The sequence below is a fragment of the Falco punctatus genome (assembly GCF_963210335.1).
Source record: "Falco punctatus genome assembly, chromosome: 8".
In the NCBI taxonomy this organism is placed as follows: Eukaryota; Metazoa; Chordata; class Aves; order Falconiformes; family Falconidae; genus Falco; species Falco punctatus.
Genome location: NC_137588.1, coordinates 568,789 through 582,602, shown reverse-complemented (window position 1 = coordinate 582,602; position 13,814 = coordinate 568,789). Strand labels below are relative to the sequence as shown.

Sequence of the window (13,814 nt, the reverse complement as noted above, 5' to 3'; positions counted from 1 at the left end):
TGTACAGTTTAATAAGAATTAAAAATAAATCACCTTTGGGAATTTTATTGTGAGTTTTTCGTAATTACCATGAGTAGAACCATTTCTCTGTGCTGCTTGGAACAGACACAAGCATCCCAAATTTTGATAACTCTACTGAAATAGATACAGTCTCTTTATCTTTTCTTTTTTTTTTTCTTTGATAGTTGACTTTTGGATTTTACAGAATCGTACTGAAATTTGAGGAACAGTAGAGAGAAGTCTAGTGTCCAGAGCATGTGCTAGAGGCAACCAGAAAGAAAACAGCACTGCAATAGAAATTCAATAGCAGATAGGATCCATACAAAGCACCACCTTGAGATTCCAGTTTAGAGAGTGCTAGTGTGGTAGCTAATACAACCACATCGTACCATTTGGCTATCAGGTTTTTGTACTGCTTCCCCTCTGGATTCACATGAATCACTTCTGCATTTCATAATGCGCTGTCAGCTGACAGTTTTCTGGCATTTTCTGAATCATAGCTGCTGCCAGCTGCAGGCTATAGCTCACAGTCAACATAACTTTAGGTTATATTGGATAAGGTTTAGGTTCATTTTGCAACCAATATAGCCATAGCTCATTTTTAATGAGATACAAATAAGATGACTTCTTTCGGTTATAGAAGGTGGTCCTCCACACAGTGTGCAGTTATGCTGAGGAATTCCTTACTGCAAGAGTAGATGTTATGAGTTTGCATGGGCTTAAAAATTGGACAAATTAATGGGAAAAAAAATTATGAGGAATTACCAGAAACACCATTTCTGGCACAGGATGTCCCGAAACTGCAAATTGTTGAAGGGTGGAAGGGTGTTCTGGAGAAGCCTTACTACGCCTTTTGTTAATTTTTTAAATACATTTTCCAAGGGCATTCACTGCTGAAATGTTCTGAGACCAGTTCTTTGGTTAGCCAGACCTTTGGTCTGATATCTTACATGTTTTTTAACAAGTGTAACTGATACTTTTTCAATTTATAATGTATTCTAAAAAATACAAAGCTGTACTCTTTGTACTTCATTGTAGTTTTCATTGTAACTTGGGAAGTTGATGGAGAAAATAGTCCTGGAAACTGTTTCCACACATGTTGAAGTCAAAAAAGTGATTGGAAGTAGTTAGCATTGATTTAGAAAGGGGAAATCATGCTTTACTAACTGATAGCCATCTACAATGAGACGTATAGCTTGGTGGGTGAGGGGAGAGCAGTGCATGTTGTTTATCTCAACTTTGGTGAGGCTTTTTGCATTATCTTTGATAACATCCCACGGGGAAGCTGGCCAAGTATGTGTTAGTTAAGTGCATGGTGAGGTGGGTTGAAAACTGGCTGAATGGCCAGTCCCAGAGGGTTGTGATCAGTGGCATACAGCCCAGTTGAAGGCAAAACACTAGAGCTCCATAGGGTTTCCTGCTGGGGCCAGTACTGTTTAACATCTTCATTAACAACCTGTATGATGAGACAGAGTGCACTCTACAGAAATCTGCAGTCATTACAAAACTGGGAGGAGTGCCTAAAACACTGGATGGTTGTGCTGCTGTTCAGAGGGACCTAGACAGACTGGAGAAGGGCCAAGAGGAATCTCATGGAGTTCAACTAGGGGAACCTATGTCCTTCTGTGAGTTGCCAGAATTTCGGCTGCATGTTTTGACAGAAAAATGAGTTACAAATATCACAGTGTATTCCTGGATATAGCTTTCAGGTGTGTCCATTCTACATGTAAGTCTTGAACTATAACCGTAAACAGTAAAGAGGCTCAAAAGCTTTATTTACGAATATTTAAGTAATACCACAACTATTTTCTGTTGGTTTTTTGACAGTCTGTAGCTCCAAGGAAGCTTCCTCAAGATCCTGTATGACATTCTATGGAGTTAAATATGCCACAAGCAAGGTAGTTTACATAGGGGACCTTTATCCCCTAAACAGAGAGCTTGTCTAGCTGTGGTCACCAGTTCCAGAGACCGTGCAAAGACTGTAGAAGTACAGCAATAAGGAGAGCAAGATGTTTTCATATAAAACCTCACAGGAAAAACAAATATTCCATCAGCATGAAAATTCATCCAATACGAAACTTAGGTTATCACCCAGGTAATGTCATCTGTATTGCAAAACAAAGCTGTTAAAATTTTTATCTGAGACATTTTGGCAAACAGATTTTTTTCTTTCCGAAACATGCTGTTTATGTCACTACATTAGTAAGACCATTATGAAGAGGTGCAGAAACGGTTGGGAAGATAGATTCTATCCTGATTCAATATTATTTAAAAAATAATTACACATAGAATATTTTTATAGTTTTTTCTTGTATCTTTTTACCAAGTGTAATTAATTGTTTGGGTTTTTTTTAATTTAAATGTTCTTGCTAGCTTTTACTGTTTGTCAACATCACCAGCTGTGTCATTAGAAATCCAAAAGAAGTATCTGTTACAACTTGTATTCCCCGTGTTGGCACTGCAGCAGCAAAACACAGTGTTTTTTTTAAATGGTTGTTTCTCTCTGTTGCCTGAGGTTTGAAAGCAAGAAACAGAAGCAAGAAACATGCTTCATTTTCTCAGAAAAAAATAATTTCTTTGGAGGTGGTCTTCATTGTTTTTTAGTGTTGTTCCACACAGCCTCAGGTGTTACCAGCTTGACTGCTAGGGTGTTCAAAAAAAAAAGCATGTAATTTTCAATAAAAGTATAAGGCCTCCGGCTTTATGCCTTAGTTTCTTCCAAGCCTTTTAGTGTATGTATTTTTCAAAGTAACAGAGGATAAAGAAAATGACCTGAAGATGTGCAGAAGTCACTTTAAGTAACTCTGAAATCATGTTATTGTTGCTACTGCCCTTATTTCCTTGTTTTCTCCATCCTTAACTGTTTTTGTTGCTCAAATTGGTGTTCTGTACAGAGAGGAAATATACTTTGTTATTTTCTAGGATGCACTTCTTTTAACTGTTCTGCAGAATGATCAACTGCTTTAGGTACTGCATAAATAATGTTACATTGCCTGCTGAATCTTCACTAACTATGCTTGTTTTACCAGGTCAGTTGGTATGTTTTAAGTTCTTGCCAGAAAAAAGCTCATGATATCTGAGATAAAAATTAATCTGTGGCTCTCACAGGGATCGAGGTTATTTTGCTGAGCATCAGGTAATTTGAACTTATTTTTATAGCTTCAAAGCTGCTTTTCTCATGTTTATTCAATCTAATTATTTTTACATTTTAATATTTTAGTATTTTAGTTTACCTCTAATAACGATTTTGATTGGTTTTGACATTGTAGGAAAACTACTTCTGCATATTTAGGTAAACCAGGAAGAGGAAAATATTTATTAGTCTATAAACCCTTGCTTGCACAAGTAGCCCTTACAAATGCTTCTAACACCTGAACGTTACAGCCGGTTATTTTGCGAGTGCAAATTTATGCACAGTTCCCATTTGGCTCACGATCACTACATTGCTGATTTGATCACAGTTCAAAACTGCCTTTGGAGATTTTATTGCTAGTAGCAACAGTGCTCATTGCTAATGTGGCCGTTTTGCTCTGGAGGAACGTGCATGTCCTTTGAGAAGGCGTGAGGTCTGAATATACCTTACAGGGATCCAGTAACTAAATGGTGCGGTTAGCTCTAAACGTGAAGAACTAACGACGTGTAACTCTCCGGGGCACCGCAGCTGCGATACTCCTCCGCTCCGTCGGCGGCTGCCCGGGCCCCCCCCCAGCCCCGCCCGCGGCCGCCGTGCCCGCCCCGCTGCGGCGCGGCCCCGCCCTGCCTGCCGAGGGGTCACCAGCGGCAGCTGCTGCAGCTGCTCGGGAGCTCCTGCTGGTTCCGGGGTAGGGGTGCAATGTCTCTGCAGGGGGCGGCTGGGGCTGACGACCTGATTTTCTATGTAAATGGGAGGAAGGTAAGTGCTCCCCGAAAGGAGCGTGAAGAAAGGGGGGCTGCAGCTCCAGAAGTAGCCCCAAAGGGTGTAGGCATAGATTTGGTTTCCTCGGACTTCCTCATGGGACTAGAACCAAATCCTCACACAGGCCTCCAGAAGCATTTCTTCCCATCTCCTCCTTGCTGAGTAAAAAGCGAGACAGCGTCCGAGTATTGCGTTACTTAGCTAATGATCTTCTGCATACAGCAAATGCTGTTAGAAGGCGAGAAGAAGCAGAGGACAGGTGTGATTACAACATTCCGTTTTAGCCAGCTCTGTTGCATTTGGGGGGAAAAAAATACATAAAAGGGAAATGAACTTCCAACTGGGTATCAAATCTGGTAGGTAAGCAAACTAGTTTTTCATTTGTATGTGCCTGGCTTCTCACCTTTGATGGCATCAGAGAAGAAGTACCAGGTTTTCAGAGGCACAACAGAGAGGCTGCAAGACTTGGGTGCCAAAATATGGACTATTGGCCAGTGTAAAGATAATACTGAAAGATCAAAATTAAACTGGTTGTTGATTCAGTGAACTGGAAGGAACCAGCTGATTCTAAGCAATGGAATAGGAAATACTGTAATCAATCAAGAATTTAGGCATTTCTGTTGCACTCTGTTGTTGGTAAAAGTTTATATAAATAAGGCTGGAAGAAAACTGGTTCCTGCTGACAGCCTTACAGGCTTCCTGTAGCGTTCATCCCAGTGTGTTAAAGTGCCAGGGAGACTCTGAAAGCTGCAATTAATTAATTCTTTGTGCTATGCTGCCTCTATTTTAGCAAAGGTCTTCATTTTTGTTTCTAGTGTGGCTGAAGGTAACTTCCCTCAGTATGACCTTCCACTGAGCAGCAGTTATTTTTAGTGGTTGCGAGGTGCCCTGGCACTTCTTTCCTGGAAGTGTTTGTCTGAGACAGAATTTCCAGAACAGCCCAAACTCTCCCGTGGTCTTTGGCAATTAGTCTAGTTCTATGAGAGGGAAGCAGAGAAGGATTTTCTTCTGGCTTTGTGGGAATGTAGTATGAGCCCTGTCTTTTGAAAAGCCTTGATTCCATGGTTAAAACTTGTTTTTAATTTCTTCCTGCAGATAATAGAGAAAAATGCTGATCCTGAACAAATGCTGTTGTCTTACCTGAGAAAGAGACGTATCCTTTTCTTGTCTGTTCCCTTAAATCACTCATTTGAAAGTCTTATTTGAGCAGAATTCTCATAAATGCTAATTAAAATGTGATTTACCAGGTTAGGGAAGTTGTGACTCCCTTAAGATAAAGCAATCGTATTAAACTATGTGTATTTCTTAAGTCAAATACTCCTCAGTGAGCTGCTGTATTTTTAGTGTAGTTCCCTAAACAAAGTTATGTCATCAGGGGTGCTGTGTATCTGTGTTCCTCCCCTCTCCGCCCATAAAGAAACCTAAGAACTTTTTGGCCAGTATACATAAAGCTTGACAGAATAGTAGTCTCCAAGTTTTGTAAAAGTCTCTCTCCCAGGAAAGGGGAGATCTTCTCATGAGATACTGAGTCTGCTGGAATTTTGAGGTAATCTCTCTTTTCTCATGATAAGAACTCCAGACAGATTTCTAAAATCAAAACCCAGGTTTAATACTAAGTAAATATGAACAAGTGTGTTTTTTAAAGAGAAAAAAAATAAATTAAGTAGACAGAACAGAAGTAGGGAGAGCTAGAGCTCTCACCCTGCCAGTTTTGTCTTTGCAAACAAGGTTCTTTCCTCCTGTTTTGGTTTCAGTCCACAGCTCAGTGCCTTTTGGTTTACTACAAATTGTGCAGCACTTCCTCTGATCTTTTCTCTCCTTCACTTCACCATTTCAGAGGCCTGACCGTGTGTCTGCTCTCAGCTGTTCTTAGGCTACCAAAATCTGCTGTGCCACAAGTTTATTCCCAGTGCTCATGAGGCTATTCTGTAATGTTCTGGATACTTGTAGGGACTGAGCCAGGAGCAGGGCCCAACTGTGTGGAAGGGCAGAATCTCTCCTTTTTGCAGCTTCCCATACTGTCTTGTGAAACGTACCCCCACAGGACAAGTGATGTACTGTATACTATAGAATTCACACCAGAGACAGTTTTTAGACTTGTCTCAGAAGAAAAAGTTAAGTCAAAACATGTTTGTTACTGGTCAGTCATAAGGAGTCTGTAGCAGAATAGCTTGCTTGCTGTAGTTCTGGTGCTGATGAAATTATTCTTCGGTAATTTGAACAACTTCAGACTCCATTGGACTATAAAAAGTGGAATTGTAGAGTCATGGAGTCATTTATGATGGAAAAGACCCTTAAGATTGAGTCCAACCATTACCCTAGCACTGCCAAGTCCACCACTAAACCATGTGCATAAGTGCCACATCTACATGTCTTTTAAATACCTCCAGGGATGGTGATTCCACCACTTCCCTGGGCAGGCACTTCCAATGATTGATAACCCTGTTGGTGAAGAAATTTTTCGTAATATCCAATCTAAACCTCCCCTGTCATCTTTTTTGAGGCTAAATGTCATAGGAATTGGCACATTAGACCACTGTTAATAACTGAAAGGCCTGTTGTAAATTAACAAGTAAACAGGAGTGCAAAAAGGAAAGAAACTATCTTAAAATGTATTTGGTTTATCTGACAGCTTAGGATGTCTGTGAAAGGGCTCAGTAAAGCACTTTACAGTGGAGAAAGTGGTAGAGCTTAGATAAGGCTTTAAAGCCATACGTGCATCTCAAAGCTTTATTGCAAGTGAAGAATGCTAACTCTCACATTGACAAAATTTTTTTTTTCTTTTGACAATGTGGGGTGAAAAGAAGGTGGCCTGTTTCTCTTCCCCTATTCCCAGCTCCTGGCAGACAATTCTCTTCCTGCACCTTGTGCCAGCTGTGTTGTTCCTCAGACCTCTCTGTGTACTAATTACATTCCTTAGGCCATCAGGAAACTAACCCAGGAAAAAGGCTTTCAGCTGGGTTAGGGACTAGGTCACTAATTGGTCAGCCTGTCTTTAGTCCAGGGGTCTTCAAACTACGGCCCACAGGCTGGATACGGCCCCCCAGGGTCCTCAATCTGGCCCCTGGTATTTACGGACACCCCCCTGCTCCCCCCGCCGGGGCTTGAGGGGGAAACCAAGCAGCCACAGATGACTGCCTGCCACTTCATCCGCGCGCTGGTCTCCTAGTTAAAAAGTTTGAGGACCCCTGCTTTAGTCTGTTCATGGAAGGGACTGGTGAGAAAACCACTTGCTGCACAAGGTCTTGGGTTTTGAAGCAGATAACGTCAGGAAGAAGAAGGACAGCAGAGGAGGAAGAAATGAGGAGTGAGGCATCTTCCCTTTGGTGGCTCTATAACATTAAATCAGCTTTGTCAATTCACAGCTTCAGGTTGGCCACTGTTCCAGATTCATAGAAGTGAGCACTTCTCTCAGAAGTATGATCTTTCAGATGAGATGCAAGGTTAATATAAATGGGCCTTCTGAGAAAAACTGGGATATTGGTTTTAGTGTTCCACTGGAACTTCATATATATAGCTATTTACATGTCTTAGCTATTAAAACATAGCTATTTATATATAGCCCATTATACATCTTCCTTGCATATTTTCACTTGGAAGACTGTTTTTCATTTCCTCTCTCTGTCCTAACTTGTTCCTCTTCCAAAAGAAGTCAGGATCAAGTTTTCTGTTTTCTTGAGAATGAAATTTTGGTCATATCATTCCTTAGCTTCAGTCTTAATTTTCACTGAAAATTTTAATCCAGCATAGAAAGGACTGTGATACGTATGCTATCATACCAAAACAATTCTATGTTCCTTAGCAGTTCAGGAAAAAAAGATGGCCTCGAGCTTTTGAGCAGAATAAAGGCCAAAATGAAACTTGATACTTTTTTTTTCCCTAATGGCAGCATTTTCAGTCCGTCTTACAGGAACTAAGTATGGCTGTGGAGGAGGTGGCTGTGGTGCCTGCACGGTGATGATCTCAACTTATGAGCCAGCTTCAAAGAAGATACGGTATCCTTAACAGAAAATTTTGGAAACCACACAGAATTTTATGACTGTAGATACCATTTCCAGATATGAAACTGTAAAAACAAAGTTGCAGAATCTGTACGTAGTAATAAAATAATCCAAAGGAAGTGTGACTTTATCCAAAAGAGAACACTGTAAAATACTGTGATTCGACTATGTTGTAAATTTGCTGAAATTTCATGCTTAAATGCCTAATTTGCTCATATATGCTGGCAGCTCCAAAAATTTCAGAGACCTACATTTAACACCCTTTGTATTGACCACTGGAATGTGTCTCCTGCCTGCAGCTTTGTCATATGACTGGTGGGAAGACAGGGCAGGCACAAGTTTGGGTCTTACCAGCCCTTTAATACTGAACTCCCTCTGTACACCCCACCCACAAAAGGAAAGACTTTGAAGCTCAAAACCAGAGTTCCATTAAGCTAAAACCTGGAATAAATTACTTCTAAATTCATAAAACTCCAGTCAAATTGTTAAACAGTAACATGTCATTGTCATCTGAGTATTTTTTTAGAGGGGGGGGTGTGAAGTCAAAACATTCCAGGTGTTACTTTTGACAATTGCGTTACATTGGAATGCAAGGGAAATGAAAATGTTTAAAGTTACGAGAGTCAAAATTAAAATAGTCAGAATGACACTTGAGATGAAACATTTCAGCAATTGTAAAGCAAACAGTTTTATTATTAATGATTAAAAGTGTTGAAGAAGTTTTATTTTGGTATGTCGTTCCTATTTAGAGTGGTATTTATTTTACGTTAGAATTTCCTGAGAAATTTGATTATAAATTTGCAGCCATAATTCTTTACTTCTTTCAAGTGACCACACCAACCCTCCCTTCCCCATTTTCCTCTTCCAAAGCACACTTGACAGATTGCTTGTGGGTGGGAGGGACAAGAGGGCAATTAGAAAAGACTGAAGTATTACGGAAGATATAAATTCTACAGAACTGTCCTCATAGGTATGGTTTTTATACTAGGGGACAAGAGACACAGCTAGTAAGTGATCCCTTCTATAAAGCTTATTCTCTCGTAATTCCAAATTATATAATAATGACTGCTTTGTAAGTACAAACTATGTCTTGATTGACCACAAAATTATATTAATGCATCTTTGTTATAATACAATAATATTCATGTTCTTTATTCTCCTTTATGTCTCCAAAGACATTATTCAGCAAATGCATGTTTGCTTCCCATTTGCTCCTTGTATGGTGCAGCAGTGACCACAGTGGAAGGTGTTGGAAGTACGAAAACCAGGATTCATCCCGTTCAGGTGAGAGTACAGTGTAACTGTGTAAGAGGATTACTGATTTCTTCTTTTTTATGGGGTGTCTTGAGTGGCAGTGCTTCTAGGGCACAGGAATTTCATATGATGATTATTCTCCCTGCTAAATCATAACAGAAGACAACACAAGTTTCTGATGGTTGGTTGATCAAGGCTGATGAGATATGGGTCATGGTAGATGCTTTGATACTGACAGCCTGATTAGATGTACAAATTATTGGAATGGATCAGGTTTGTGCTCTGTTTTAGCCAATGTTGCATTTTGGACAGTGCCTCTTTAGCTGATGTTTTAGTATGAATGCGGAAAAGTCAGAAGTCCACTAAAGGTTAATAAGCTACCTTAGTAAGATGTGCCTGGGCATCACACCCAAAATAATTATTCTTATTTGAGATTGCATAAATAGTTTTACTCTAAAAGTCTGATTTACTATGAAGACAGTGTTTGGCATGGCGTCTCCTGTTTAAGACAGTGTTCATTAGCACTCCTTCCAGTGTACATCACCATTCTATTTGTGGTGTTTCATTTCAGGAAAGGCTGGCCAAGTGCCATGGCTCCCAGTGTGGTTTCTGTACCCCTGGAATGGTGATGTCCATATACACTTTGCTAAGAAACCACCCAGAACCAACTGCAGAGCAGATGATTGCAGCTCTGGCTGGTAAATATTGCCACTTTTTACTTTGTAGGTATGTCCTTTAATAATTTTCTTCAAATACTTTGTGAGTGCATGTCTGTGTGAGAACACACGCATGCATGTGTGTATGCACTTTTGCTACTGAATACAGAACTTGTATTCTCTGTCATTCTTTTCTCCTGGAAAATGAAGCATGGAACTGTGGATTGTTTCAGGGACAGGGTTCAAAACATCCCCATATATGTCTTTTGAAGTGCTTTAAATTAGACATGAAAAAATGTTGTCATATTGGAGAAGTAGCTGTGTCTGAACATCTCAGAGATCCTTGCATTTGGAGTTGAGAATGTCCTAAGACTCACAGGAGAGCCCATTTGTGGTAGGAATAAAACAGTCAAATAAAGTGGAGAGATACAGACCATCTTCACTAAGGGGAAGTGTGAGCATTTATTGCAGGTAAAATAGCATTCTGTCATCTGTTGTGCTCCAGAGTCACAGTGGAGCCAAAGACATTCCCAGTTACTATGAGGTGGACTTAGACAGAAGTGTAGTGCTAACTGTCTTCACTATTAGAAATAAGTCAGGGGGAAGGAGAAAAACATTTTGAGGGGGTTAAAGAATATTGTACCATCTCCTGCATACCAAGCCATAGCCAGCATTCCCTCTAGTGCAGCTCTCAAGTAATTTGTACTGTCCTTGAAACAAGAGCCTTTTTCCTCAGAAGCTGGCTGGGTCCTAAGTCTTGTGATGCTGATCTTTTTTGTCTTTCAGAGAGCTAACACTTCTCCTTAAGCTTCAAAAATACAAACCTCATATAAAGACATGATATTTTAAAGCCACATGCTTTTTTTTACCCATTTCCTTTTTCAGGGAACTTGTGCCGCTGTACCGGATATAGGCCAATCCTAGATGCCTGTAAAACCTTCTGTAAGGTAAGTAGTGATGACAGGAATGCTGGATTGTGCCCATTAGTGTATATATGTGCACAAACCGTCAAGATTTTCATTGAGATCATCTCTTTCCTCAGTTAAGAGATGTAGGTCTGACTAAGGTGTATAGTGGCCTAACCCATCAGGAAAATTTATTAACAGAAATTAACTTGGAGTCTAGCCTGTATTATGAAGAGTAATCTGAAGTAACTCCATGTGTTTTACTGGGGGTCAGTACTGGCATAAATAAAAGCAAAACTTGGATTGATGTTTTTAGTAATTTATCATGTAATGCAACATGTCAGAAACCTACAGTGAAAGAACTGAGAGTGAACAGTGGGTAAAAGAAATGATAGAGACCATCTATGTGTGCTCTCACAAGGTCAACTGAATTTCACATAGTATGAATTATTTTGTATTAAGGGCTTCAACATCTAATGATTTTGTTGTTTTTTAATACCACTTCTTTAAGAGACAATCCTTCCAATTTAGCTTATTATTAAACTTCCATCTAGAACCTTATTAAAATATAAAGAGACACTCTTACCAGCTTCAGCAGTGTTTAACTCATTGCCATACTGGGCAGTATTTCACTAATGGAATATTCCTCTTTAGGACTCTGTTTGTTGTCAAAGGAAAGTAAATGGAAAGTGTTGCTTGGATCAGGAAGATGACTTGTTTGACAAGGAAGAGAAGGTGAGGGTTTAAGTATTTTACCTGTGATATTTAGGTGTAAGATTTACAGAAATAATATTGCATGGCTTTTTTCTTGTGATTAAAGTAAATGCAGTCTACTGTCGTTTTTATGCTCCACCTTATTCACCTTACATGTTAATTACTGAATAAGGTATTTTATTATTACTCTCAAGAAATTTGGAAACATTCCTAAAAATTAAAGATTCTTTGTGTAGATTTGTATGATGAGGTGATGATGTGGTGGCAGATAGTTGGTATAAGGTAGTTTGGAGCTCCAGAGCTGAGATTTGAGCAGTTCTTCAAGTTCAGGAATATTAATACTCTCAGCTCTACTCACACAGTGATCATCATATTGTGCAAGGAATCAGGGCATATGTGAAACTGTCTTAAATCAGTGATCAGTGATGCTCTGAATGTAACGACTGATCTCTTCAGAATCTGTCTTGAGTCTGTAGAACTGATACGCTCTTCAAAAATCAGTCATGATTGTAATTTTATATGAAACCTTTTATCCATACGAATATTTGACTTTGTTTTCAATTTTCTTTCAGTAATGTCTGATCTACTTCTCCATTTTTTGAGTACTGCAGGTTGGCATGAAACCAGCTACTTTCTTACAGTAGAACTACAGGAAGCCTGTACTTAGTCTTTTAGTTGCTTACCTCCACATTGTCATTTCTGTTAGCAGTGAACTTTGGGAAACTGTTATGCACATTTCCTTAGGTGAAATGCAGCAGCTCCAAATGATGCATGGTAGTTTAGCACCAAATCCAAATGATAATGGAATTACTAATTTTCTGCTGACTTCAGTGGGGACCCTCATGGTTTGGTTTTGGGTTTGCCTTTTTTTTTTTAATGGAATTAATGATGAGAGAAAATTCTTGGCCTTTGCTTGTTTTCTTTCCTCTTAAGGTTTCCACCAGACTATTTTCATCAGATGAATTCCAGCCCTTAGATCCCACACAAGAGCTTATATTTCCTCCAGAACTAATGGTAATTTTTGCTGCTTATAGACTGTTCTTTAGCTCTGTCTTTTCCTTAGTAGTCTATAGTTCAGAACTCATTCTGAAGTCCTGATTAGCAGTAATTCATCAGAAGAAATGTCATAATACTTCAATATAAATCCAAAATTATATTCCTTTTTTTCCCAGTGATCTTATTGAATTTTCACATACAAAAATAATTATATTGGGAAAATGAAGTTGCAGAGTTTGGTATTAGGTGAGAGGGAAAAGTACTAACCCAAACTGAGTTTTCAGTGCAGCATCCAAAAACAAAAATGCTTCTCTGCAAACTGAATGGCAAACACTTTCTAACATGGGGAAAATGCATTGTTTTGCCAATTTTGGCTCTTAATAGTTTGGTCTTCTCTGTCAAAACATCAGCCTCAGAGAGCCACCCAAACCAAGGAGTGCTTAGCTGCAGTGATTAAAATATGACAAAGATATAAGCAGCTGAAATAAGAGCACTGGAATGGAAACTGTCAGGCATCCTTACTTACTGACAGGAGTATCTGCCCCAGAAAAACTGAAAGCTGTTTGCTTTATGTTATTATCAATCTACAGATTCAAAGCCAAAATCTCTGTCACTAGTTGGCTAATCACAGAGAAAGATTGATAACTGTGGTAAGGAGTTCTTGGCTGTGGATTTGTACCACCACTAGTTCTCAAGCTGTTTCCAAGTGAGCAGTGTTAGAACAGCCAGAGACATCCACATGCATGCTTAATCTAGAGAGGGATGCTGCTGCCAGTGTCTCTGGTGACCTCCAAGCAAGCTAAGTGTGCAGACACCTCCCTAAGTAATTTTTATCACTTTTCTAATAATTTCAGCAATTTCGGGATCTATTCTTACCTTTTTTTGCTTGGGGGCTATTTATTATCAATCTTACTAGCCCATTGGAATTAATTGCAGATGTTTCACCCACGCAGTCTAGAAGTTCACCACTGTGCAAAAAGCCAACATAACAGTCCCATTTCTGCCCAGTTTTGAGGGATTAAGTAGAACTGCCATTAAGAACTTCTTTTGACTTTGTCTAGTGTCTCTTAGACCTGGCACTTGTCTGTATGTCCAGATATTTAAATCTGCCATATTTGCCCATCAGAGAATGGCTGAAAGTCAACAGAAGAGAGCTCTGTTTTTTCATGGGGAGCAGATGACATGGATTTCTCCTGTAAACTTAGATGAATTACTGGATCTGAAAGCTGCCTACCCCAAAGCACCCCTTGTGGTTGGGAACACCAGTGTGGGTATGTATACAATCAGAATGGCTCCTGTTGTCATCGTTCCAGTGTGCATGGGAGGAGTGGGGCTACATTTATCATTCCTTTTGCATTTTCATCCTTAAGGTTACTCTCCACTATGTTGGAGT

General features: G+C 39.5%; 1 protein-coding gene across 4 annotated transcripts in view; it reads left to right on the top strand.

Moving 5' to 3' along the window:
• Positions 1-3,042: 3,042 nt before the first annotated feature.
• The window catches only part of AOX1 (aldehyde oxidase 1), a 45,926-nt gene continuing 35,154 nt past the window's right edge, over positions 3,043-13,814 (top strand). For 3 of the 4 annotated variants that reach the window (XM_080400564.1, XM_080400561.1, XM_080400562.1), the window contains exons 1-9: positions 3,144-3,892; positions 4,991-5,048; positions 7,794-7,890; positions 9,072-9,180; positions 9,722-9,848; positions 10,692-10,753; positions 11,366-11,446; positions 12,359-12,439; positions 13,548-13,692. In XM_080400564.1, the coding sequence (XP_080256690.1) occupies positions 3,833-3,892; positions 4,991-5,048; positions 7,794-7,890; positions 9,072-9,180; positions 9,722-9,848; positions 10,692-10,753; positions 11,366-11,446; positions 12,359-12,439; positions 13,548-13,692 (820 nt within the window). In that variant the 5' untranslated portion in view covers positions 3,144-3,832. The other variant, XM_080400563.1, reaches the window with a different exon arrangement.